General features: G+C 40.3%; 2 protein-coding genes across 4 annotated transcripts in view; one reads left to right on the top strand and one right to left on the bottom strand.

Moving 5' to 3' along the window:
• Window positions 1-1,395: 1,395 nt before the first annotated feature.
• Window positions 1,396-18,725, bottom strand: FCF1 (FCF1 rRNA-processing protein). Of its 2 annotated transcripts, XM_021675023.2 has the most exons (8): window positions 18,645-18,725; window positions 18,299-18,366; window positions 16,767-16,838; window positions 15,531-15,679; window positions 8,787-8,859; window positions 5,206-5,293; window positions 3,571-3,665; window positions 1,396-2,857 (listed from the first exon to the last, which is right to left on the bottom strand). In XM_021675023.2, exons 1-8 carry the CDS (start codon window positions 18,645-18,647, stop codon window positions 2,809-2,811), a joined length of 597 nt encoding a protein of 198 aa, XP_021530698.1. In that variant the 5' UTR covers window positions 18,648-18,725; the 3' UTR covers window positions 1,396-2,808. The 2 variants fall into 2 exon arrangements, with proteins under 2 accessions (XP_021530698.1, XP_064231109.1); XM_064375039.1 differs by lacking the exon at window positions 18,645-18,725 and having other exon boundaries at window positions 18,299-18,628.
• A 26-nt stretch (window positions 18,726-18,751) lies between these two features.
• The window catches only part of AREL1 (apoptosis resistant E3 ubiquitin protein ligase 1), a 53,194-nt gene continuing 44,708 nt past the window's right edge, over window positions 18,752-27,237 (top strand). For both annotated transcript variants that reach the window (XM_012438245.2, XM_012438244.2), the window contains exon 1: window positions 18,752-18,912. The gene's annotated coding sequence lies outside the window, so the exon portion shown is untranslated. The remainder of the gene's footprint in view (window positions 18,913-27,237) is intronic.

Here is a 27,237-nt window from a genome sequence, read left to right as displayed (position 1 = left end):
TTTTAGTAGAGATGGGTTTTCACCATGTTGGCCAGGTTGGTCGCAAACTCCTGACCTCAAATGATCTGCCCCCCTTAGCCTCCCAAAGTGCTGGGATCATACATAGGTTTGTTAATGGATTGTCTATGGAGTTTTAATGGTCTATTTATTTATTCTTACACTACCTGTGATCATTTAAAAAATCTTATCTGGGCTGAACACAGTGGCTCATGCCTGCAATCCCAGCATTTTGGGAGGCCGAGGTGGGAGGATAGCTTGAGCCCAGGAATTTGAGACCAGCCTAGGCAACATAGTGTGAAATCCTGTCTCTACAAAAATAGAATTATCTGGGAGTAGTGGCACATGCCTGTAGTTCCAGCTACTCTGAAAAGGTTGAGGCAGGATGACTTGAGCCCAGGAGATTGAGGCTGCAGTGAGCTGTGATTGCACCACTGCACTCCAACCTGGGCAACAGAGAAGTATCCTGTCCCGTAAAAATAAACAACAAAACCCCCCTAATCTGATCATGTTAGCCACCCTGCTTGAAATTTTAATAGCATCTTATTTTTTTTTTGAGATGGAGTTTTGCTTGTTGCCCAGGCTGGAGTACAATGGTGCAGTCTCGGCTCACTGCAACCACTGCCTTCCAGGTCCAAGCAATTCTCCTGCCTCAGCCTCCCGAGTAGCTGGGATTACAGGTGCCCGCCACCACGCCCGGCTAATTTTTTTATTTTCAGTGTAGACGAGATTTCACCATGTTGGCCAAGCTGGTCTCAAACTCCTGACTTCAGGTGATCCACCCGCCTTGGCCTCCTGAAGTACAGGGATTACAGGGGTGAGCCACCGTGCCTAGCCAATAGCACCCAAGTGACTAAGGATGAAGTCCAGACCCTTTGGCATATCATGTAAGACCCCCCTCCGTCTCCTTCCTCAGGAGTCTCATGTGGGTACAGGTCCCTTCCGTGAGATGATTTCCTATATTCTAGTCATGAAAACCTCCTGGCAGCTATCTGAACAGGCCAAGCACATTCACTCCATGTAACATTGTGCGTCCTTGCCTTTGTTCATACTGTTTCCTATGCTTCATCTGCCTAATTTATTGGGCAAGTACCCATTCAATTTTAAGATTAGCTCAAACCTCATGACCTCTGGCCTTTCCTCCCTCCCCATCCCAACCAGTAGAAAAAAATCATTCTTTCCACCTTTATGTGCCTACGATGTGTCTCTGATACTTTCACCCTAGCACTGCTATTTTACTGTATTTATAAATTTACATGTTTTTCTCTCCCACCATAATGACTGTTTTGAGGGCAGGACCATATCTTACTAAGCACCTAGTATACATTTAATAAATGTTTATTGAGTGAGTCAGTATAAAACAATGGCCATCAAATTGTGTGAGCAATCATCAGAGTATCTGATTTCTAAAGAGATGCAATGACTTTTTTTATTGTAAATTGACAATTTATAACTGTATAAATTTATGGGTTACAAAGTAATGTCATAAATTGTAGATATAATGTGGAATGATTAAATCAAGCTAGTTAACATATCCAATACCTCAAGTATATTTCTGTGATGAGAACATCAATTTTAAAATGTATAATATTTTATTATTAAGTATATGCACTAAACTGTATAACAGAACTCAAAAAAAGTATAAAACATATTCTTCCTGTCTGAGATTTTGTACCCTTTGACAATCATTAATTTTTCTTTTCTTTTCTTTTTTTTTTTTTTTTTGAGACGGAGTTTCGCTCTTGTTACCCAGGCTGGAGTGCAATGGCACGATCTCGGCTCACTGCAACCTCCGCCTCCCGGGTTCAGGCAATTCTCCGGCCTCAGCCTCCTGAGTAGCTGGGATAACAGGCACGCGCCACTATGCCCAGCTAATTTTTTGTATTTTTAGTAGAGACGGGGTTTCACCATGTTGACCAGGATGGTCTCAATCTCTTGACCTCGTGATCCACCCACCTCGGCCTCCCAAAGTGCTGGGATTACAGGCTTGAGCCACCGTGCCTGGCCCTTTTTTTTTTGGAGACAGTCTTAATTCTGTTACCCAGGCTGGAATGCAGTGGCACAATCTTGGCTCACTGCACCCTCCACCTCCTGGATTCAAGCGATTCTCCCACCTCAGCCTCCCCAGTAGCTGGGATTGCAGGCACGTGACACCACACCCGGCTAATTATTTTTTGCATTTTTAGTAGAGATGGGGGTTTTGCCATGTTGTCCAGGCTGGTCTTGAACTCCTGACCTCAGGTGATCCACCTGCCTCAGCCTCCCAAAGTTATTTTTCTGTACTAAAAATACAAAAGTTAGCTGGGCATGGTGGCGTATGCCTGTAATCCCAGCTACTTGGTGGGCTGAGGTAGGAGAATTGATTGAACCCAGGACATAGAGGTTGCAGGGAGCCAAGATCATGCCATTGCACTCCAGCCTGGGTGACAGAGTGAGACCCATCCTGAGGAAAAAAAGAAAGTATTTGTCTCTACTAAAAATACAAAAAAAAAAAAATTAGCTGGTCATGGTGGCAAGTGCCTGTAATCCCAGCTATTTGGGAGGCTGAGGCAGCGATTCTGAGGAGAATTGCTTGAACCTGGGAAGCAGGGGTTGCAGTGAGCCAAGATTGCACCATTGCACTCTAGCCTGGGAAACAAGAGTGAAACTTCACCTCAAAAAAAAAAAAAAGAGTGAGCATATTTAACCATCCTCAGCTCACAATAGAGCAAATAGGTCAACAGAATAAGTCATGCTATTGCATGTATAATGGACTGGCAACAAGAGAAAGTTCGTCGAAGAAAAGCAGAGAGGAACTGTGTCTTGTAAGAATTAGAATCGAGGGGCTCCATAATCATCTGGCATCCGTTCAATGTTGTACCTGATCAGGACAAAAAATTAACACGGGTTAAGAAAGGTGAGTAGAGAATCCATCTAAAAACCCATCTTTTACATATTGCACTCATCCCCACTGTGAATCCTTTTTGTCAGTGGGAATATTTTAGGGGAACATCATAATGAATAATTTACAACAAAAAGCTGACTATATACAATATTATTATTTTTCAAAGTCGCAAAGTCAGCAAGAGGGGAACGGAGGATCTGAGATCAAGTAAGCCCAACTCCTTAGTCCACAGATTTTCTACCATACTGTGCTCTCCCCAAGCTGAAAAGCTGCAAATGAAGTCTTGAGGACTGACATGAAAATAGCCAAGAAGGATAATTAATAGCTTTTTTTAAAAAAATAAGCTTTCCATTTCTCAGATGAGGTGTTAATTTAAAAAAAAAACTTTTTCAAAACAGATATTTCTGGCCAACAAAATTAGCTTGACCTAAATTACTGCTTTTATTTAAAGCAATATATCAATTTCTTCTAGTAATTTTATTCTAACAATTTAAATGTCTGCCTCATTCCTAAATCCTGTCTCTCTCTTTTGCCCTTGCTCTTGCTTTGTCTTACTTCTTCAAACATGACTATGTGAACATTTGGTACAATAATTTCCTTCAAATCCTTTATAATCTTATCACTTGTCCTCATTTTTAATTAACATCAATTATGTATTTCTAATCCCATCCCCAAGAGAAATTTCTCACCTATGGTTAGAAATGTACATGATAGGAACTCCAGGAATCTTACGAATTCTTCTCTTAAGGTCCCGGTCAACTGTGGCCACAATGTAACACTTATGCTGTAAGAGACATGGAGTGATATTCACAATGAAGTAACTGAGCACGATTAGTGACTACTGGATAATGGCACAACCACTCACTAGTCTGAGAATCGTTCATTTTCACAGTGAGTAGTGAAGGGCAGGCTATAACAATTTGTTGAGTAGCTACTATGATCTAGAGCTCTTAATCTTGTTATATAAAATAAACAAGTGGCCTGGGCTGAAAGCAGCATTAAGAATCTTGAGGGAAAGAAGGTAGAAAACTATTCACAAGTGCAAACTGTTCTCTCCTCATAAATGAAAGGGACTTTCAAACTTAGGGCAGACAATTCTTTAGTTTTGGGAAAATGCTCCGAGGACATCCATGAAATACAAAGTGCCTTAGTTTGGAGGGCACAGCTCCCTCCTTTCCCTGGATCTTGGGGCTTAGGTGTGCTCTGAGGCCTACTGATGTTAGAGGTAGGATACCCCTGAAACAGGAAGCCTAAATAAGATCTTCAGGGCCTGAAACTAGAGCCTAGCAGTTACAAAAGCAGTAACATTTAGCTGTCAGTTGAAAGCTATTTTGTATGAAGGTTCACTTCCATCACGTCTGACTCTCCTACTGAGTTTTATAAAAAGGGGCAGAGTGGTGTCAGCTGTGCTGTGGGAAATTAAGAGAAATCCTGGCCCCACCTATGGGTGAAGTGGCTAAAGTGATGGCTCTGTGGTCACCAGATAAAGCTTATCCTCAGCAGAGAGAGGCCCTTATAAAAGCACTCAGTAGCAAGAAATCCTTATGGTGCTTAATGAAGGAATTAAAAACCTACTTATTTTAGGGTATATGTGAGATAGCACCTTGGGAGACTTTCAGATATAACTAAGAAGCACTTTTGGATTAGGCATCATGACAAGGAACAAAATTCCTACATCAAAAGTAAATGGGCTCTACATTAACTCACTTAAAACCATTTTACAGAGATTTGTGAAATAAAGAATCAGTTAAGTGTCCCAAATCACATAGCCAGTAAATGCAGGTGCTGAGACATGAAACCCACGTCTCCTCCCCAAGTCTGTGCTCTTTCCATTATGGTTAGAGCATACATTTTCAGTCCAGTTCACTTTCTCAAGTAAATGAAGACACCTATGCTTCTTATGAAGGAATGCTATGTAATTTTTTTTTCTTTTGAGACAGAGTCTCCTCTGTTGCCAGACTGGAGTGCAATGGTGCTATCTCAGCTCACTGCAACCTCCACTGGCTGTGTTCAAGCCATTCTCCTGCCTCAGCCTCCCAAGTAGCTGGGACTACAGGCGTGTGCCACCATGCCTGGCTAATTTTTTGTATTTTTAGTAGAGACAGGGTTTCACCATGTTAGCCAGGATGGTCTCGATCTCTTGACCTTGTGATCCACCCACCACAGCCTTCCAAAGTACTGGGATTACAGGAGTGAGCCACCGTGCCCGGCCAAAATTTTTTTTTTTAACCACAATATATATTCCTACTTTATCGACCATGAACATTCAAGAGATAAGTTTATTTTTTTAAAGCACAAAGTAAACATGTATGAACTGATAATACCTGAGTTACTCTCTGTACTAAGCAGTCATCTGCATAGGTTCCTTTGTGTGTACATGGTAATCGTTCAAATCTTGGATCCTTGGCAATCCTGTAGGTGGATTAAAGGAAACAATCAACTGGGTAACTTTCTGAGTCTTAATCAGTGCAATAAAAGTAACATGATCTATGCAGAGATTTTAAGGCACTGCTCTCCTCCTGAAGTTTATCCTCTAATTGGAAAGACAACTCACAGGGCAGGGAATGAAGGCTTACTGCCTGACAGCTGGTGTGCTTGGGTCATTTAATCATCACAAAACTCTGAGTTATTATATATCTATTCTACAGTTGAGGAAGCAGGCTCAGAAATTAATTTGTTCAAAGCTATACAGCTGGGAAAAGCCAGGATTCAAAAACAAAACCCATTTTAACCTAACCACTTCACTTTAAGAAGCTGTCTTACACACAAATGTCCAAGAATATAGGCACAAGGATGGTCACTCGGCAGTTTATAGCAAGTGAAGAAAATCTAAATATTCTTTAGAAAGGTAAAAGTTACATTTTGGTACCTTTATTCTATTAAAACAGAAGTGAGGTAGAGCTGTACATACCAATGTGGAAGGACCTACGCTAAACTGCTGAATAAACAAAGCAGGACATATATATATCTATAATATATACACACATATATGATTAATAAAATACAAATCCTTCTAATATTCTTTATCTAGATTTGCATTTGCACAGAAAAAGATCTGGAAAAATATATTAACCTTTCCCAGTTGTCACTCTTGGGGTATGAGAATGAACAAATTATGAATGTAGAGGAAGACTTTTACCTTTTATGTATATGCTTATATTGTTTGCAATAAGACATTCAAACACACGTTATTTTTATACATATTTGAAAAAGAAAAACTCCAACTCTGTGATTCTGAGAGCCATGCTCTTTCTATGAACAATGATGAGTCACTGAAATGAATAAAAATACAAGATAGCACATAGGTGCCTAGTGCAACATAAATACTCCTCCACATTGCAGTAGTTCAGTGCTAGGTCCATGTGGGTCGGGAATATTTAGAAAATAATGACATAGGGGTGAAATAAGTAAAGAATGTGCCAAGCAATGTGCCAAGCAATGTAAAAGGGTTTCTTGGTGGCTGGGAAAGAGTGAACACATCTTTCTAGCTGGGGGAAAGAGTGTTTGTGGAGAGAAGAATGAAATGGGGCTAGAGGCTGGGCGTAGTGGCTCAAGCCTGTAATCCTGGCACTTTGGGAGGCCGAGGTGGGTGGATCACCTGAGGTCAGGAGTTCAAGACCAGACTGGCCAACATGGTGAAACCCCATCTTGAAAAAAAAAAAAAAAAAAGAAAGAAATGGGGCTAGAGTCTCCAATGCTAGCCTTAGGAGTGTGATGACACAGGAAAATGAGTTATTAAAGATTTCTGGGGGACAAAGTGATAAGAACAAAGTTCTGTCTTGGAAAAACTAAGCAGCCTGTGCTGGGGAGGATACATTAGAGGGAAGACAGACTGGTTGCTGACAAACTAGGTGGGCAACAGTCTAGGACTTTACTTTTTCGGTTATCTCTTTACTCCTGAAATCACTTATCTCCTCTCTACTGGCTCTTTCCTAGAAACATACTAACATGGTGTAGTATATTCTCCATCTTAAAAAAACAAAAATAATCTTTTTACCTATATCCCCCTCCAGCTAACACTCCATTTCTGCATCTCTTCACAGCCAAATTTAGCACTTCCACTTGGTGCCTCTGTTTTCTCCTCTTTCATTCTTTACTTTTATTACTTTAAAAATTGCCAGGCTGGGTGTGGTGGCTCATGACTACAATCCCAGCACTTTGGGAGGCCAAGGCAGGAAGATCACTTGAGGCCAGGAGTTTGAGACCAGCCTGGGCAACATAGTGAGACTCTATCTCTACCAAAAATTTCTTTTTCTTCTTCTTTCTTTTTTTTTTTCTGGAAATGGAGTCTCGCTTTGTCGCTAGGCTGTAGTGCAGTGGAGCGATCCCAGCTCACTACAACCTCTGCCTCCTGGGTTCAAGTGATTCTCCTGCCTCAGCTTCCCGAGTAGCTGAGACTACAGGTGTGTGCCACCATGCCTTGGCTATTTTTTTTTACTTTTTGCAGAGACAGGGTTTCACCATGATGCCCGGGCTGGACTCAAACTCTTGGGCTCAAAGTAATCTGCTAGCCTCAGCATCCCAAGGTGTTGGGATTACAGGAATAAGCCACCGTAACCGGCTTATAGTTTCTTCTATTACACTAAAAAACATACTGGGTGGGGGGGGGCATGGTGTGTCATGCCTATAATCCCAGCACTTTGAGAGGCCAAAGTGGGAGGACTGCTTGAGCTCAGGAGTTCAAGACCAGCCTGGCAACATGGTGAGATCTTGTCTCTACTAAAATTTTAAAAAACTGGCCAGGTAAAGTGGTGCATGCCTGTAGTCCCAGCTACTTGAGGGTGCTGAGGCAAGAGGACTGCTTAAGCCCAGGAGGTCAAGGCTGCAGTGAGCCCTGAATGTGCCACTGCACTCCAGCCTGGGTGACAGAGCGAGATCTTGCCTCAAAACAACAACGACAACAACAAAACAAAACCAAAACCATCACACACACGCACTGTGATCCTTTAAACTAATTTAATTACCTATAGATGGTGATCTCCAGGTTAAAAGACTGTGTTTTAAGCGTATGAACAACCTGGATTTTACCAGATATTGTCAAGTTGCTCTCCAAAGTGATGACCAACTTACACCCTTAGTAGTTTAGTTTGAGAATTCCCATTGCTTCATGATCTCAACTATTCTCGGCATTGTCAAGCTGATTACAAAATTTTTGCCAATCTAACGGGTAATAAATGACAACTCACTGTGAATTTAAGAATTATGTTTTTCTTATGGATGTGAAGTTCTTTATACATTTTGAAAATAAGCCCTTTGTTGATTATATGTCTCTTTACTTTGTTAATATCTTTTGCTATACACAAATATTCAATTTCAGTATAGTCAAACTGATTAGTCTTCTACTTTGGTTTGGACATTTAAAGAAATCCCTGCTCACTCCCAAATCATTAAGATATTCTCTGTATTTTCTTTTCTTTTCTTTTTTTTTTGAGACAGAGTTTCACTCTTGTCTCCCAGGCTGGAGTGCAATGGTGCGATCTTGGCTCATGGCAACCTCTGCCTCCCAGGTTTGAATGATTCTCCTGGGATTACAGGCATGTGCCATCACATCCGGCTGATTCTGTATTTTTAGTAGAGATGGAGTTTCTCCATGTTGGTCAGGCTGGTCTCGAACTCCCAACCTCAGGTGATCTACCTGCCTTGGCCTCCCAAAGTGCTGGAATTATAGGTGTGAGCCACTGTGCCTGGCCAAGATATTCTCTGTATTTTCTATTAAAGATTTAGATACTTACTCTAACTGGAACTGATTTTTGTGTGAGAGAAAGACCAAAACAACTCCCCCCAAAATGATAAATAGTTTTATATGATTTTCACTTAAACTAACTGGCCAAAAAATCTTTAAACAGCAAATAGATGAATCTTCAGTATACCAGCCTAGAACAGATCTAATCTAGCTCCTTCCTACCTTAGAGCCACTCGATACTTCTGCCCCAATTTCTCAATTTCAGCCATTACACAATCAGTTATACAAGGGATACCTGCCAGGGAAAAAAATTCACATTAGAAACAGAATTTGTGAAGAAATTCTCTCTGAATTATATCCCTGCTCAGAGTTTTAAAAAGATCCAGGACACTTCTGTAATGACAGCAGAATTAACACACTGAAATGTACAATAAGAACTAGAGTAGAAGAAAACCCTATTCATAAAGAAACTAAGACTGTCCCAACCCCAGACTGCAGATTCCAAAAGGTATCTGTTATAAACACACCTGGGGAAAAAAAACTACGCTGAATTTTGTCATTATTTTTATATTAATATAAGTTCCTGATGGAAAAAAAGTATTTATTTATTTTTATTTTATTTTGAGACAGAGTCTTGCTCTGTTGCCCAGGTTGGAGTGCAATGGCATAATCTCAGCTCACCGCAGCCTAGAACTCCTGGGTTCTAGTGATCCTCCCACCTCAGTCTCCTGAGCTAGGAGCACAGGCACATACCACTACGTCCAGCTAATTAAAAAAAAAATTTCTTTTTGTAGAGATGGGGCTTTGCCATGTTGCCCAGGCTGTCTTGAACTCCTGGGCTCAATCAATCCTCCTGCCTTAGCCTCCCAAAGTGCTGGGATTACAGGTGTGAGCCACTGTGCCTGGCTTAGATGGAATAAAATTTAAATGTGAACCAAAAGACACCATGAAATTAACCAGATAATGTAAATCTGATCACATAAAAATTTCGAAAGCTTCTGTTTGACAACTATCAAACAGAAAGCCATATAAGTAAAAAAAAAAAAAAAAAAAAATTATCAGTGTCCCTATTTTATAGATGAGGAACCTGAGACACAAAGAAGTTAATTAAGTAGAGAGTAAATGGTGAAGCCAAGATTTGAAACAGGTCTATTGGGCCAAAGACTGGCAAGAGTGGCACCTAGAAGAGTGGCAAAGATAAACAGATGAAAATACCGAATATTAGCCGGGTGCAGTGGTTCATGCCTATAATCCCAGCACTTTCGGAGGCCGAGACAGGCAGATCACTTGAGGTCAGGAGTTTGAGACCAGCTGGCCAACATGGTAAAACCCTGTCTCTATTAAAAATACAAAAAAATTGGCCGGGCTTCGTGGTGTATGCCTGTAGTCCCAGCTACTTGGGAGGCTGAGGCAGGAGAATCGCTTGAATCCCGGAGGCAGAGATTGCAGTGGGCCGAGATCGCGCCACTGCACTCCAGCCTGGGAGACAGAGTGAGACTCCGTCTTTAAAAAAAAAAAAAAAAAAATTAGCTGGGTGTGGTGGTGTATGCTACGGGGAGGCTAAGGCATGAGAACTGCTTGAATCCAGGAGGCAGAGGCTGCAGTGAGCCGAGATCACACCACTGCACTCTAGTCTGGGCGACAGAGCCAGACACTGTCTCAAAAAATTTAAAAAAAAAAAAAGTCCAAATTTGGGCAACATGGTTGATATTTTGTTTCTACAAAACATAAATAAATAGAATAGCCAGGCATGGTGGCTCTTTCCAGTAGTCTCAGCTACTTGGGAGGCTGAGGCTGGAGAATCACTTGTGACTTGGAGGTTAAGGCTGCTGTGAGCTGTTGGTTCAGGCCACGGCATTCCAGCCTGGATGACAGAGCAAGACCCTATCTCAAAAATAAAAAAGAATAAGGCCCATTTATGTATACATGCCATGGAAAAATGTTCGAGATACACAGTTCAATGTAAAAAACAAGCAGAAATGATTAAAATGTGATCTATTCATATAGTGGAATATTATTTAGTTAAAAAAAAGAAGTGAAGTACTGATAAAAGCTGTAATATGAATGATTCTTAAAAACATTATTCTAAATGAAAGAGGACCACATATTGTAAGATTCTATTTTTATGAAATGTCCACAATAGGGAAATGTATAGAAACAGAAAGTAGATTAGCGGTTGCATAGAAATAGAGAGAATGGTGAGGGTTACAGGATGATGGCTAAGGGGCTTCAGGTTTCTTCTTGGGATAATGAAAGTTCTAAAATTGACTATGGTGATGGATGATGCACAACTCTGTGAATACAGTAGAAGTCACTGAACTGTACACTTTAAAGGGATGAACTGTATAGTTGTAAAGGGAGTCAATTATATTTCAGTAAATCTGTTTTAAAAAGAAGAAAAATAATGTATAATCCATTTTCCTTCTTTTTTTTTTTTTGAGACAGAGTTTCGCTCTTGCTGCCCAGGCTGGAGTGCAGTGGCGCGACCTCAACTCACTGCAACCTCCACCTCCCAGGTTCAAGCAATTTTCCTGCATCAGCCTCCTGAGTAGCTGGAAATACAGGGGCCTGCCACCACACCAGGCTAATTTTTTTTTTTGTATTTTTAGTAGAGACAGAGTTTTGCCATGTTGGCCAGGCTGGTCTTGAACTCCAGACCCTGAGTAATCTGCCTGCCTTGGCCTCCCAAAGTGCTGGGATTATAGGCCATTTTCATTAATAAATAAAAGTAACCCTCCATCTCACACAGATTATGAATTGTGTTTTGTTTTTTTGATTATTCGTGAATTTTTATAATTGCCCCTTTGAGGAAATGCATTATAAGCAAATTTCCTTTATTTATTTATTTATTTATTTAAGATGGGGTTTCACCATGATGGCCAGGCTGGTCTTGAACTCCTGACCTTAGGTGATCCACCCACCTTGGCCTCCCAAAGTGCTAGGATTACAGGCGTGAGCTACCGCGCCTGGCCCGCAAATTTCCTTTTCTCCCCCCTTTTTGAGATAGGTTCTTGTTCTGTTGCCCAGGCTGGAGTACAATGACATGCACATGGCTTAGTGCAGCCTCGACCTCCCAGGCTCAAGTGATCCTTCTATCTCAGCCTCCCAAACAGCTGGGACCACAGACATGCTCCACCATACCCAGCTAATTTTTGTGGTTTCTTTTGGCAGACACAGGGTTTTGCCATGTTGTCTAGGCTGGTCTCAAACTCCTAGGCTCAAGTGATCCATCTACCTTGGACTCCCAAAGTGCTGGGATTATAGGCATGAGCCACCATTCCTGGTCTGATTTAAAAAAAAATAATTTTGGCTGGGTGCGGTGGCTCACGCCTGTAATCCCAGCACTTTGGGAGGCCAAGGTGGGCAGATCACCTGAGGTCGGGAGTTTAATACCAGCCTGACCAACATGGAGAAACCCCATCTCTACTTAGAAAAGAGAAAAAAATTAGCCAGTGTGGTGGTGCATGCCTGTAATCCCAGCTACTCAGGAAGCTGAGGCAGGAAAATTGCTTAAACACAGGAGGCAGAGGTTGGGGTGAGCTGAGACTGCGCCATTGCACTCCAGCCTGGGCAACAAGAGTGAAACTCTGTCTCCAAAATAAAAAATAAGTAAAATAAAATAAATAAATAATTTTTGTAGAGATGTAGTCTCACCATGTTGGCCAGGCTGGTCTTGAACTCCTCTAACCTTGGTCTGCCAAATTGCTGGGACCACAGGTGTGAAGCCATCTCGCCCAGCCCAACTTTCTTTTCTTTTTCTTCTTTTTTTTTTTTAAAGATAGGGTCTCATTCTGTTGCCTGGGCTGGAGAGTAGTGGCATAATCACAATTCACTGTAGCCTCAGCCTCCCAGGCTCAAGTGATCCTCCCACCTCAGCATCCTGAGTAGCTAGGACCACAGGTGCATGCCACCATGCCTGGGCAATGTTTATTTTTGGAGACAGAGTCTCGCTCTGTCACCCAGGCTGGAGTGCAGTGGGGTGATTTCGGGACACTGCAGCCTCTATCTTCCGGTTTCCAGTGATTCTCCTGCCTCAGCCTCCTGAGTAGCTGGGATTACATACATGCACCACAACTGGCTAATTTTTGTATTTTTAGTAGAGATGGGGTTTCACCATGTTGGCCAGGCTGGTCTCGAACTCCTGACCTCAGGTGATCTGCCCACCTTGGCCCCAAAGTGCTAGGATTATAGGCATGAGCCACCATGCCCAGACCCCTGGCTAATTTTTAAATTTTGTGTGGACATGGGTTCTCGCTATATTGCCCAGGCTCCAATTTTCATTTTTTATGCTAGAATTTTTTAGAAGTATATTAATATTGGCAGGGTGCAGTGGCTCATGCCTATAATCCCAGCACTTTGGGAGGCCGAGGTGAGCAGACTGCTTGAGGTCAGGAGTTCGAGACCAGCCTGGACAACACAGAGAAACCCCATCTCTACTTTATACAAAAATTAGCTGGGCGTGGTGGCATGCACCTATAATCCCAGCTACTTGGGAGGCTGAGGCAAAAGAATTGCTTGAACCCGGGAGGCAGAGGCTGCAATGAGTAGAGATTGCGCCACTGTACTCCAGCCTGGGTCACAAAGTGAAACTCCATCTCAAAAAAAAAAAAAAAAAAAAAAAAGTATATTAATATTTTCGAAAGCAGAAAAAGGTAAGAAATTTTAACAAAAAATACGATGCCCAAAAGAAAAAGCACTTGTAAAACAGAGGGTACTAAGTTAGTGAGATCAGACTGTCATAGAATCAGAGGGCAATGCATTCTTTTTTATTTTAATACAGAGATAACATGAGACAAGGCAATATGTTCTTTAAGAGGAGAAATTTCAGAGCCATGTAGCAGTGAAGTGAGCAAAGGCTTGCAACTGAAGTAGGGAAGTAGGCTCAGGAAGACCACCACAAGGAAAGGGAAAGTAACAGCCTCAGGATTCATAGCAGAATTGAAAGCCAATGGGAAGCAAACTATCCTTCCTTGTTGGACTATAAAGTGGAAACAGAAGAGACCAGGAACTATGAAAAGATTAAATAAGCCTTTTCAAGGTAAGAGGAAGATAAAGGCCTTCCTTTAAGTATAAAGGCAAGCAAGGCCAGGCATGGTGGCTCATTCCTTTAATCCCAGCACTTTGAGAGGCCAAGGCTGGAGGAGTGCTCAAGCCTAGGAGTTTGAGACCAGCCTGGGCAACATGGTGAGACTCCGTCTCTACAAAAATTAAAATAAAAAAAAAAATTAGTCAGGTGTGGTGGCATGTGCCTGTGGCCCCAGCTACTCAGGGGACTAAGGCAGGAGGATTACTTGAGGCTGGGACGTTGAGGCTGCAGTGAGTTTTGATCATGCCACTGCACTCCAGCCTGGGCAACAGCCAAAGCCCTGCATCAATCAATAAATAAAGTATAAAGGCAAGTAAAGCAAATAATTAAATAAGCAGAGCTTAAAACAGTAAAAGGTACTGAATTTGTACTTGATATTTTTCAACCTTTGCTGTAAGGTATCATGTTACATAGAATATATAATTAAAGTGGTATTTTTCTAATCAAGCTTATTTTTAGAAAAGGCACAGTGAGAGTATATTGCTGTATACATTGCAGCTGTATTTTAAAGTATACATATCTAGGCCGAGTGCGGTGGCTCATGCCTGTAATCCCAGCACTATGGGAGGCCAAGGTGAGTGGATTACCTGAGGTTAGGAGTTTGAGACCAGCCTGACCAATATGATGAAGCCCCGTCTCTACTAAAAATACAAAAATTAGCTGGGCATGGTGGCATGCGCCTGCAGTCTCAGCTATTCGGGAGGCTGAGGCAGAAGAATTGCTTGAACCTTGGGAGGCCGAGGTTGCAGTAAGCTGAGATCACACCACTGCACTCTACCCTAGTAATACAGAAAGGCCTACATGAAAAAATAACTGTCCCCTGACCATTCCCACCCCCATCAATTTTCATCTGTAGAGAAGACTATTTTATTCCATTAGCTCCATTTTTTTTCTCATCTGGTGGCTACCTTCACATCTTAATAAACATATACAGCTAATAAATATATGCAGTCATTCTTAATTTTAGGCATCTAAAGAAATCTGCTTTCTTACCTCCTTCACACATCCCTTACCCCCATCTTCTCATCTTGCTCATTTTAATAAATCAGTAAAGATTTACATTACTATCACTCACTCTGTAACTGTTGTTCATTATATAGCAGCCTTTAAAAATTAAAAAAGGAGATGTAAATTTTTCCCTTTGATTCCAGTAATTTATCCTCTATGGCAAAGTTTAAGTCTAATTTTCATTTGTACCTCTAACAGGATAACTGAAAAATATATAAATATAAACCTGCTACAAATGGGACTATGACGAGCCTCATACATGGCTTCAATCTTCTTTTTCCTATTCATAGTAGTGAAGGAAGATCATTTAAAGAAGGGGATATACAAATACACAAGGAAAATCTATTATGGTAAATTGCATACCTAGATGTAAATAAACTACCTCAGATACTCTGTAGTGCAAATAAATACCAAACTGAATCAAGTTAGGAATCAACCCTCATCTATCTAACTTTTAGGACTGTGATCATAAATGGCGGAATGTCTTACTTAGTGTTTCAACATTGGGGCAGAAGAGAGAACATATCCTTGTTAACTTAAAGGAATATACATACTGAAAAACAGATTTTTCATTTATCCAGAATTTTAAAATTCAGAATTCCCAAACAGAACATTCCCCTATGTTCAAAATTGATGTCCATAATGCTACTTGAAGCATTCTAAGTGTATTCAGAATTGTGAAAGTTTAATTTTTTCCAGTTAAGTTTGCATTATATTTCAGTTTATTAAACATGGTGATTGCTATGGTGACCACTGTAAAGTAAATGGCCAGCAACTCAGCTAACAAGAATCCCATCTCCCTCTTTTCATGTATTTGTATAAATATGATTATGCTGTACAAATGTCACAGAAACATAAAGTATGATACTCACACTTGGCATACAGACAGTCCATCATTGACTGCACTAAGTCCAGTTTGGCTTTTATGGAAAAGTTGATAAAGTTGGTATCAACAAGGATGTGGTAAGGTGGGCCCAACTGTGTATTATATTGGAAAAATAAGCAGGAAGGATGTTGGGGACTGAGAAAAAAGAAAACAAGAACAAAGTAAAATTCACATTGATACCCTAGCATTAACAAAAGCAAAAAAGAAGTCGCAACTTGGGACTGTTTACTATAAACTCATTTGCCATGACTAGAATGATACTACAACGTTTGTCATTCTTATAGGATTCTAAAATTGTTGTTATGGAATGTGATAGAGAACAGTTTGTCTAGCGTTAGGATTATATACTACAGCAGGACCTATATACCTGTATCACATCTAGCCCAAGTTGTCTGGTTTGAATATGATAGTGATTCCAAATGCTAGGACACATGGACCAGTAACTACCTGTGATGATATATCCATTACCAATCCAGGGCAAAATTAGAAAAATAAGGAAAATGTGGTAAAGTTTTCATAAAGTTAAATGTATTTACTTAAAAGGAATGGTCTTTATTCTGACAATATATTTTAAATATTTTTTGGTGACACAGTCTCTCTTTTATGAAATGCTGGTGTGTTAAACAATGGCAATTATGACTCTTAAAAGATCCCTGGCAAAGAAAAAGTTAATAATCCTAGATTATATTTCCAGGATTTCAGGGGAAATTTTACTGTTCCATGAAATCCCAAAACCTTCAAACCACTGGAATTGATATATGTTCATCGATATCACTTTAATTTACATAGTTGTGCTAGACTAACAAACAAATGACTGAGCAAACCAGCTCAGGGAAAGCCTGGATTTCTTTTTTTTTTTTCCTTTTGAGACAGAGGCTTGCTCTGTCACCAGGCTGGAGTGTAGTGGCATGATCTCGGCTCACTGCAATCTCCGCCTCCTGGGTTCAAGTGATTCCCCTGCCTCAGCCTCCTGAGTAGCTGGGACCACAGGTGCGTACCACCACGCCTGGCTAATTTTTTCTATTTTTAGTCTCTACTAAAAATGGCCAGGGGTTTCACCACATTGGCCAGGATGGTCTCAATCTCCTGACCTTGTGATCCACCTGCCTCGGCCTTCTAAAGTGTTGGGATTACAGGCATAAGCCACTGTGCCCAGCCGAAAGCCTGGATTTCTAAGAGGTCTACGGTTTTAAAGGAAAACTTCAAATGTTTGATTACTCACACTTCTCTTTCCTTTAACGCACTGGGATCCTTCTTTTCTTTCTTTTTAGGTTTTAATCTATCCTTTTCTTTACTAGAAAAAAAAAGTAAATTAAATCCAAGGGAGAAGAAAAACCACAGCAGTTAAAATCTCAAAAATCTAAAGTTCCATTTTTTTTTTTTTTTTGGTCTACATTAGAAATCCTACTTTGTGACTTCATGTTAATATCAGCATACTCTTTCTGAGCAAATAACTCTAGTGGAAAGTATAGTACCTCGAAGTGTCAGAATTAATCAGTAATGCCAATAAAGCGTAAAAACTGCTAATGAGCAAATGAAAGCTGATTATACTATATTTCTTTCTTAGTCAGAATCTCTCATATCAAGGATCAAAATCCACTTCCAAGCAGTGGGTAAATAGGGTGACAGTTATCTTCTGAAGATCCAGATGCTTTAATAGTAGGGGGAAAATACTACCCCATATGCTTCTTATAAAGGGCTAAAATGTAAAAACACATATAGAATTTAGCCCTTAAGTAGAAAGAAAATATTATTAATGGGTGTCATTCCTAAAAATTACACAATACATCCATACTAAAGGCTGAGAAGAATTAATTCTGAAGGCTTTAATGACCATTCTCTTGTTCTGAGACTCTTTTTTTTCCCTCTGTCTCCCAGGCTGGAGTGCAGTGGCACAATGGCTCCCTGCAACCTCCGCCTCCTGGGTTCAAGTGATTCTCCTGCCTCAGCCTCCTGAGTAGCTGGGATTACAGGCACCCGCTACCACGCCTGGGTAATTTTTAAATTTTTTAGTGGAGAGGGGTTTCACCATGTTGGCCAGGCTGCTGTCGAACTGAGGACCTCAGGTGATCCATCCACCTCAGCCTCCCAAAGTGCTGGAATTACAGGCATTAGCCACTGCGCTTGGCTTTCTAAGACTCTTAAAACTCAACGAAGATCAGTCTTTATTTAATAGCTATGCTTATTCTACACTTAAGCAGGGACCCTGCTTTGATCCTCTTCATACTAGGGAATCTCTCTCCACTTTCTTCCACAGTGGTTTGGATTCTTGTATTAGTAAGACCTATAAAATGGAGACATCTTGGAGTTTTCCCATTTTCTCTGACAAAAATATTTGAGTACCAGACACTGGAGACAAAAGACAAACGTGGTCTCTACCCTTGCCATCTTTCAACAAGAAACACTCCCCCCGCCCCACCTCAGGGGAATGTAGTAGTCTAATGGTAAGAACATAAAGAGACTTATAGGGACTTCACAGAACTGACATGAGGTTTAAACGGGATACAGTAGACAAAGCATATAATGATAGAAAAAGTGAACACTTAAGAAAATGTTTAATTCCCCTCGCTTTTCCCAGGGTAATCACTCAGCAGCTAAATTATTGTTAAACACTGGCTATCTCATGCTATATACATCTAATATACAATAATATTAGAAGTAAAAACAAAATAATAACAACAAAAATTTTTACTACTTATCCTCTCTATAGACTCTTATTAGAATATCCCTGGGGAGTTGATTCCAGACACTCACAGCCTCTGATCTCTGAGACTAAGCATTCGCTTCATGGTCGCATACTTCCTTGTTTTCTTTTGCTTCCCCTTGAAACAGAAATTTTGGAATTAAAAAAGTTGCAAATATATGGCATCTTTTAAAGTCTCTTCTCTTGTCCATTCCCTTCCCTATTTGCCTCAAATAACCAGACCCTCTTCCCCACTCGGTAAAGCAAAACAGGCACCGCTCAGAGAAGTTTAAGAGCTAAAACCAGAATGAAAATATGCAAGGACAATGTGGAGGAAATTTGGCCATGGTCTGACTCCCTCCTTCTCCATCCAAAAACTGGCCTGATAACATCCCTTCTTGGACCCTCTTCTCTCACCATGGTCCCGCCACACTTCTGTTTCTTCCGTAATCATCAACGGCGCAATACTTTTACGTCATTCACATACTGCTTCCGGAAAAGGATAACCCGGAAGCGGAAGCTTCTTGGGGAAACGGAAAACCCCCGAGCCGGTTCCCAGGCCGGATAGAGACCAACTCTGGGGTCTCTCAGTTGGAGGGTGGAGAGCCTGTCTTCTGCTGAGTGCTGCCGCCGCCTCCGAGGACAGCAGAGCTGGAACATCGTCGCGCTGCAACCCCCGGCTCGGGTAACGTTTCTCTCCAGCCCTAGCCAGAGCCCAGAAGACCTGCTTGCACCAGAGTTCCAGAGAGAGGGAAGGAGGACAAGGGTAGGAGGGTCAGAATCCTGGTTTGCCCAGTAGTGTGGGGGAACACATTCTCCTCACCCTCCAGCGTTGGGGCATCCAGTCTCTACGGTCCAACCCTGAGGCTGTGGTTACTACTTGGTTTTCCTAGCCGACATGGTGCTTTGTACACCTAGGTGGATGATTCTCCCTGAGTATATACCGTGTATTCGTCTCGGTGAAGAGAGAAATGAAGCAGTATTTGAGGGCCTTCTTTAGGCTGTCGCTAGAGAATTGGGGCATAAGATTGCTTATGGTACTACTTACCCAAGCCAGGAAAGTGGTGAGAAACAATTGACATTTATTGTGAAGCCTTGGTGTGTCATCCTTAAGGTAAAAAGGAGAATTTGTGAGAACGAGGAGGGAAAGGTAGCTTTTTTGAGTAAATGCTATGTATTCCAGTAGTTCTTAACCTTTTGGAGGTAACTTATTTATTGGAAGTTTGTGGAAAGCCAGGAACAATTATCTAAAAAGCGGGCACACATACAGTTTGTAATACACTTTATGAGATTGGTCGACTCTGAAGCCCATCCGTGGACCCTCTGGTTGTCTGTAAACTTTGGAGTAAAACCCTCATCCTGTATACTGTACTTAGTACTTTATATTACCTTCTTTGACCTTCTCAATAATGTAAATACTCTCATATTACATATGGGGAAACTGAGTCTCAGACTTTGTTCAGGGGTCTATTTGAGTCTGTTGATTCTAAAGTCTGTACGTTTATTTCTTTTTCTTTTCTTTTCTTTGCTTTTTTTTTTTTTTTTTTAACACTGTGTCTTCCATTCGCCAACTACTGAGCAAGAGCAAGCTGGGAACGGAATGGGTATCTCTGTCATACTTTTCTTATTGTGTGATGCTGTCCTAGTGTTGGAAGTCAAAAATGTTATCAGGTTTAAAAAAAAAAACACAGATGACCATTATATAATCCTTATAGTGAAACACAGTGTATTGGTTAACACAAACTTTGGAGTCTGACTGATGGGGTTAAAATCCCTGCTCATGGCCCGGCGTGGTGGCTCAAGCCTATAATCCCAACACTTTGGGAGGCCGAGGCGAGTGGATCACGAGATCAAGAGATCGAGACTATCCTGGTCAACAAGGTGAAACCCGGTCTGTACTAAAAATACAAAAATTAGCTGGGCATGGTGGCACGTGCCTGTAGTCCCAGCTACTCGGGAGGCTGAGGCAGGAGAATTGCTTGAACCCAGGAGGCGGAGGCTGCAGTGAGCCGAGATCGTGCCATTGCACTCCAGCCTGGGTAACAAGAGCGAAACTCCATCTCAAAAAAAAAATAAATAAATAAAATAAAATAAAATAAAAATAAATAAAATCCCTGCTCATAACTTGTCATGACATTGGGCAAGTTAATCTATCTGTGTCACAGTTGCATTATCTGTAAAATGGAGATAATCATAATAGCATTGTTTTACTGGGATGTTAGCAGGATTTATATTATTTATTATAGTTAAAATGTGAAGTCCCTAGAAGAGTGTCAACCAGACTACCCACAGAGTGTTTTCTGTTGTTATCATTGTGTGTCTTGCAACTTGAGGCTGCGTGGTAGGGTTGGAATTTTATGCCAATTTTACTTTATTTTGTTTTTATTTTTGAGACGGAGTCTTGCTCTGCTGCCCAGGTTGGAGTGCAGTGGTGCAATCTTGGCTCACAGCAGCCTCTGCCTCCTGGGTTCAAATAATTCTCCTGCCTCAGTGTCCCAAGTAGCTGGGACTGCAGGTGTGTGCCACCACACCCGGCTAATTTTTGTATTTTTAGTAGAGGTGGGGTTACACTATGTTAGCCAGGCTGGTTTCAAACTCCTGACCTCAGGTGAGCCTCCCGCCTCGGCCTCCCGAAGTGCTGGGATTACAGATGTGACCCACCGTGCCCTACTCCAATTTTATTTTAATGTAGTTACACTGGAACTTGAATGTGTTCATAAATCTCAAAAACCTTATTAAGTTTTCAGGTCCTGGGACACTCAATCACAGGGTGATATCTTCTGTTGATTTGGGTGTAAACTGTTTTTCTGCTTCTCCTTTCTCTTTTAGGCACACATTCATTTATATGTGTGCTTGATAGTTTACATATTTGTGGGCTCTGAATTTTTGATGTTGAAGTAGTTCTCTTATTGAAGTAGCTACAGATACTGTACGTGCCTTCTGCCTTACCCCATTTGTGGTTGCTAGAAGTTCCTAATCTTTCTGGAGCAGCTTGTCTCTGTCAAGCTGTCAATCATGTGTAGAGCTAATAGCCCCCAGTTTTTTTTTTTTGATGTATCTTGGTGATTAGACAATAAGCTTTTCATTGTCTAAAACCTAAAATAAGGCCGGGCGCGGTGGCTCAAGCCTGTAATCCCAGCACTTTGGAAGGCCGAGGCGGGTGGATCACGAGGTCAAGAGATCGAGACCATCCTGGTCAACATGGTGAAACCCCGTCTCTACTAAAAATACAAAAAATTAGCTGGGCATAGTGACGTGTGCCTGTAATCCCAGCTACTCAGGAGGCTGAGGCAGGAGAATTGCCTGAACCCAGGAGGCAGAGGTTGTGGTGAGCCGAGATCGTGCCATTGCACTCCAGTCTGGGTAACAAGAGCGAAACTCCGTCTCAAAAAAAAAAAAAAAAAAAAAACCTAAAATAACATGGCCAGTTATTCTTCTTAAACATTTGACCAATTAGTATTATATATAGGTTCAGAGGGAAAATTGCGTATCATTAAGTAGTAATTTGCATTTAAATTTAGGCACTGACAGAAAAGCACTCTCCTGGTAATGTGTACTTTGAATTTTGGAATCCATGAGCAGTAACAACTTTTTTCTCTCTTTTTTTTGAACAGTAACAACTTTAAAAAAAGACCATTCGTAATTTCTATTGTAACCTTTATTGAGAGTGTTCTGATTTCCTTGATTGTTAATACCAACCAGGGAGCTAAATTAGTGTAGGAACACCATGGGGGATGCGAACATACTTAGGAAAATTTGTTTTTGTTGCATTGTAATTTTATTGTAATCTGAGGTTCTCATAGCCAGAAATGAAAGTGGTCAGATACTCTATAGCATTCTTTGATGGGGATGGGAAGTGGCGGATGGGAAGCCGGGAGGTGGTGTTGATTTGTGATGGATGGGAGCAGAAAGTAATTGCTTTTGGGCACATACTTGTGAGGAAAAGAAATGATTTTAGTCCTTCTCAGCAGTCAAGAGGGTTGTTTTGCATTTTTCTGCAGTCTTGAAGGGAAAAAAATCGCCCAAGGCATTGGACACACAGTTTGAACACATAATTGGGCTTGGACTTCATTCCATTCACTAATTGGTCTAACTTACTAATTTAAGTTGCTAACAAATTTCTTCATAAAATTATTCTGATAATGAAAGACTCATTAAAGAACATCTTGTATTTCAATGTTATAAAGTTGTAAGTAGTTCACTTTTTTGTCCATTTTCAAGTTGTAGTTTTTACATTTATTTTTCTGACTTACATGATCTGACTTTTTTCCCCCCAACAAACATTAGTTGCTGTTAATTATTTTTCAGTGAACTTGCCTGCCTCCTAAATGTGGTAGCATGGCATACAGCATGTTCTGCTTCTGAGGTCTCGATATTGAATTGGTTTGTAAGAATACCTCAGAGATAGATTACTGCCACATGCTCATTCATTCAGAAAGCATTTACTGAGAGCCCATTCATTCCTGGGTAATGTGACCACAGTCCTGTATTAGAGAAAGACTTATGAACAGATAAATTATGGTAAGTGGTTGAATAGAGGTGTGGGAGTTGAATATTTTAGAGGAATTACTCTACCTGTTCATCTTTCTGGAAGTGGTCCAGGTGAGAGTACTGTTGTGTAATATTTAATACTATCAACATATTAGTACCATGTAACAGATCAGATTTTATGACCTTAATGGACTCTAGTGTATCATTTTACCTTTTATTTATTATTTATTAGGTCTTGCTACATTGCCTGGGCTGGTCTTGAACTCCTGGCCTCAAGCCATCCTCCCACCTCAGTTTTCTGAGTAGCTGGGGCAAGAGGCACGAGCCACTGTGCCTGACCATTTTACTTTTTAAATGACTTTAGTTATGAACTAGTTTGGATTTAAATTTCAGTTATTATTTATTAGTATTATTATTTTTGGTTTCTTTTTATTTTAAGGATTCTGAATGCTTAGCCTTCACTAATGTTCTTTCATATAGTAGTTTTCAAACTTCTGAGGTTGTTTAACCTTATTGCAGTTTGTGTGTATGTATGTGTGTATACACACATGCATGCCTGGGCCCATGTTATGGTGTTACAGCACCATAATGATGTTATACTGGTGGCACTTTTGGAGACTGTTCTACAGGATAGGGTTTATAGAGAATGATGGGTATGAATTTAGTTATTAGAAACTAAATAGTTATGGTAGATACGTGTTTCCTCATTTAGTCTCAATTGAACAGTTCCATATGATTTTATGAGTTTTTGTTACCTTGAATAGTTGAGCAACTTGCATCGTGTTTTTTCAGAGCAAGAATTTGTTTCAGTGCAGCTTGTTACTGTTAAGATGCTAATAGTTACCATCTGTTAATTGATTTTCTATGTATTGTACTTTGGCCAGAGATTAGATAAGGGTAATCTATTAATATATAACATATTTTATGTAGTGTCCCCTTGCTTTTATCCAGAGATCCAGAGCATGTTATTTTAACCCCTGTCTTGTCCCCTTTGGGAAGTTCAAATTCAAGGTACCCCCTGGTATATATGGTAAAGCTATTAGGAACAGAAAACAGTTAAAACCTCCCAAGTGTGATCTAGTTTTCATGTCTTGGTAAAGAAGAAACCCCAGATGAGCTATGCAAACAGTTCATATTTAGGGGTTAAAAAATATTTTTAAAAAGTTTTAGGCCAGCATTACCTGAATCAGGGCAATGATTAGGGAGACATGATTAGAATCCTAAGAGGGAGTGAGAATGTAAAGTAGAACACCATATGTAATTAAAATTTTTTTTGATTATGGAAGAATTTTAAATTTATAGAAAAGTTGCAAAGATAGTGCAGAGTATTCCTGTATACCTTTCAACCAGCTTCTCCTAATGTTAAACTTTTTGCATAACCATGGCACATGCTGTCACATATAAGAAATTAACATTGGTACAATACTGTGACTAAACTATAGACTTTATTTGGATTTCACAAGTTTCTCCACTAATTTCCTTTTTCTGTCCAAAACTGAATCCAGAGTACCACATACCAGTTAGATCATGTGTAATTTTTTTTTTTAAACGAAGTTTCACTCTTGTTGCCTAGGCTGGAGTGCAGTGGCACTATTTTGGCTCACTGCCACTTCCGCCTCCTGGTTTCAAACGATTCTCCTGCCTCAGCTTCTCAAGATTACAGGCACCTGCCCCCACACCCAACTAATTTTTGTATTTTTAGTGGAGATGGGGTTTCACCATGTTGGACAGGCTGGTCTTGAACTCCTGACCTCAGGTCATCCGCCTGCCTCAGCCTTCCAAAGTGCTGGGATTACAGGCATGAGCCACCATTCCTGACCAGATCATATATAATTTTGATAAATAAGTTGGTATTTCCAGTGAGTGCTTTTTCTGTGCTATATATGTGGTCCAGTAATCCCCTCTGACCAGTGTTGAAGAGAGTCATTGACCATGAGAATAAGTAATACTTCATAGATGGTGTTTTGTGTTCCTTGACCCCCAAAGCATTGTTAACTCTGTGGAAGAGTTGACTTTGCTTCCTGGAGGGTGATGTGAACTTTACTGAGAAGCTAAGAGCTGATCTTGATTAAGGTACCCATCCTTACACTCTATGCTCATCTCATTGATTTTACCTCATGGAAGTATAGCTACGTAATTATTTACTTGTCTGTCTTCTTTACTAAACATTTATGTTCCTAAGAGGTTGAGGATATTTTACTCATTCTGGAATCCTTATTGTCCAATATATTTCTTAGCCTGTGGTTGCTTCTTAATATGCATTTGAAGAAATTAAAAACCTTTGTTTGGTAAAATTGATTATTAGGTCAACAGAAATTTTGTTTTGAGTAGGCAGGTGTTGAGTTTCTCCTTCAAATCAAGCCATCGTAGGGTGCCATTTCTGTGACTAGTTGTTTTTTTCTTCTTGGATCTTAACTATAAAATGCTCATTTAAATAAGATTGTTTTTCCTTTCAGTTATATAAGTAATTTATTTTCCTTAAAAATAAGCACAGAATTGAAAGTAATGGATGGTAGTAGAGGCAGAGTTAGCTTTTAAGTATACATGTGACCATTCCAGTTCCACCCGACCCGGCTGCAGATCTGGCTGTTTGCCTGCCACTTCAGGCACGGTTAATGGAATAATAGCTTCCTAGACTTATTGAGGGAGACGGCTTGTCAGATTCAGAGAATTAGTTTTAAAATCTTCCTGTTATAGCCAAGATTCAGTGGTCCAAGGTCACCTAAGCATAAAAGCTGCCGTGAGGTGGGAACATGGGGGCCTGTCCTCTGTGGCTCAGGCATAGTAGAGTCAGTTTTGTATATAGAAAACACATCAGGATAGGAGGGAATACTAAATTGAAGCTATGATTTTCTAGATTTAGGGTTAAGAATGGGACAGTGAGATAGATGAGCCAGTTTTCTATTATTTCTCCCATGAGGTTACAAAATGAGCAATGGTAAAGTCTCATTTCTTTTCCCTGTTATACTCAGCATTAGCTTTGAATTCCTTTTTCCTGATTTCTCTAAACTATGCTGAGAACAAATGGCAAACTACTCCAGGGACAGTTGAATCTAAGCTATGCCTTTGTATATTCTATACAAAAAGAAATACGGGTCTGTAAGAACTCTGGCTTGTTTTAGAGAGAATGGTGCAATAGAGAGAATCCAAATTGACTTAAGAAATGCAGAATTACTTTTGTCTTGGTTAGCTTAACCGTTATATGCCTAAATTTTAATTTAACCAGTGAGTGATTATAGGACAACTTTTTCCAGTCTCCTCACAGGTTAGAGTGACTCAATCAGGTGGGAATGATCTTATAAAAGATTTTCTTTAAAGCCAGAAGGGTATTTAGTTTATTGCCCCTGGCTTAACCTCAAGGTGCATGTTCTGGGTTGTGGAATTTAGTTGTTGTTTTAAGAACCAGTATCAGGTGCAGAGATCTTATGTGGATTTGGAAAGAAGTGAGGGACTAAAACCTTGGCTAAATTTAAGCATGCCATTTACTAGATTGGAGAGAGGGAAAATCTGTTAAAAGATTAAAATCTTTCCAAATTCAGAATTAGACTATAGCTTAAATAGTGCATGGTGACGTGTGGCATTGAATTTGAAAGAAACAAAGGGATAATAAAACTTAGTAACTATGATATAAATGGAATGCAGAAGTTTTAAAAGTCATGTTAAAAAGTTTGACGAGAGAATTTTCTCTTGTGAAACTTTCAGATAACCTCTAGGAAAAAAAAAAAAAAAAAACACAGGAGAAAATCTTTGTGACCTTGAGTTAGGCAGAGTTTTAACAAAATAGAACACAAAAGCTACAAACTATGAACAAAAAAATTATATTGGTTTTCATAAAAGTTAGAAACTTTTACTCTTTAAAAAGTGTATTTTCTGTTAAGAAAATGAAGAGGCAAACCACAGAAAATATTTGTAAAATGTTTATCTAATAAAGAACTTAGATTTATGTGAAAGGAAAATGACTCTTGGGGCACCCAAAATCACTAAGCTAAAGGGAAAAGTAAAGCTGGGAACTGCTTAGGGCACATCTGCCTCCCATTCTATTCAAAGTCATCCCTCTGCTCACTGAGATAGATGCATATCTGATTGCCTCCTTCTGAAAGGCTAATCAGAAACTCAAAAAAATGAGACCATTTGTCTCACCTACCTCTGACCTGGAAGCCCCCCTTCTTATTTCAAGTTGTCCCACCTTTCTGGACTGAGCCAGTGTACATCTTGATTGATGTCTCATGTCTCCCTAAAATGTATGAAAGCAAGCTGTGCCTCAACCACCTTGGGCATATGTGGTCAGGACCTTCTGAGGCCGTGTCCTGGGTGCACATCTTCAACCTTGGCAAAATAAACTTTCTAAATTAACTGAGACCCTCTCAGGTATTCGGGGTTCACATTTAGAATATATAAAGAACTTTTACAACTCGAAAGTAAGAAGACAAATAGCTGGATTTTAAACAAAGACAAAAGATTTGAATAGACGCTTCATCAAAGAAGCTAATTCAAATAACCAATAAACAGGTGAAAAAAA

The sequence above is a fragment of the Aotus nancymaae genome, unplaced genomic scaffold (assembly GCF_030222135.1).
Source record: "Aotus nancymaae isolate 86718 unplaced genomic scaffold, 86718_ANA_hifiasm-v0.15.2.pri h1tg000011l, whole genome shotgun sequence".
NCBI lineage: Eukaryota > Metazoa > Chordata > Mammalia > Primates > Aotidae > Aotus > Aotus nancymaae.
This window is presented reverse-complemented; position numbering and strand designations above follow the sequence as displayed.

What these genes read in the sequence shown, in the direction of transcription:
- FCF1 (XM_021675023.2), bottom strand. An exon ending in TAGTACAGAGAGTAACTCAG is followed by an intron (nt 3,666 to 5,205) that starts GTATTATCAGTT and finishes TGTCTCTTACAG; the next exon opens with CATAAGTGTTACATTGTGGC. An exon ending in ATGTACATTTCTAACCATAG is followed by an intron (nt 2,858 to 3,570) that starts GTGAGAAATTTC and finishes TGTCCTGATCAG; the next exon opens with GTACAACATTGAACGGATGC.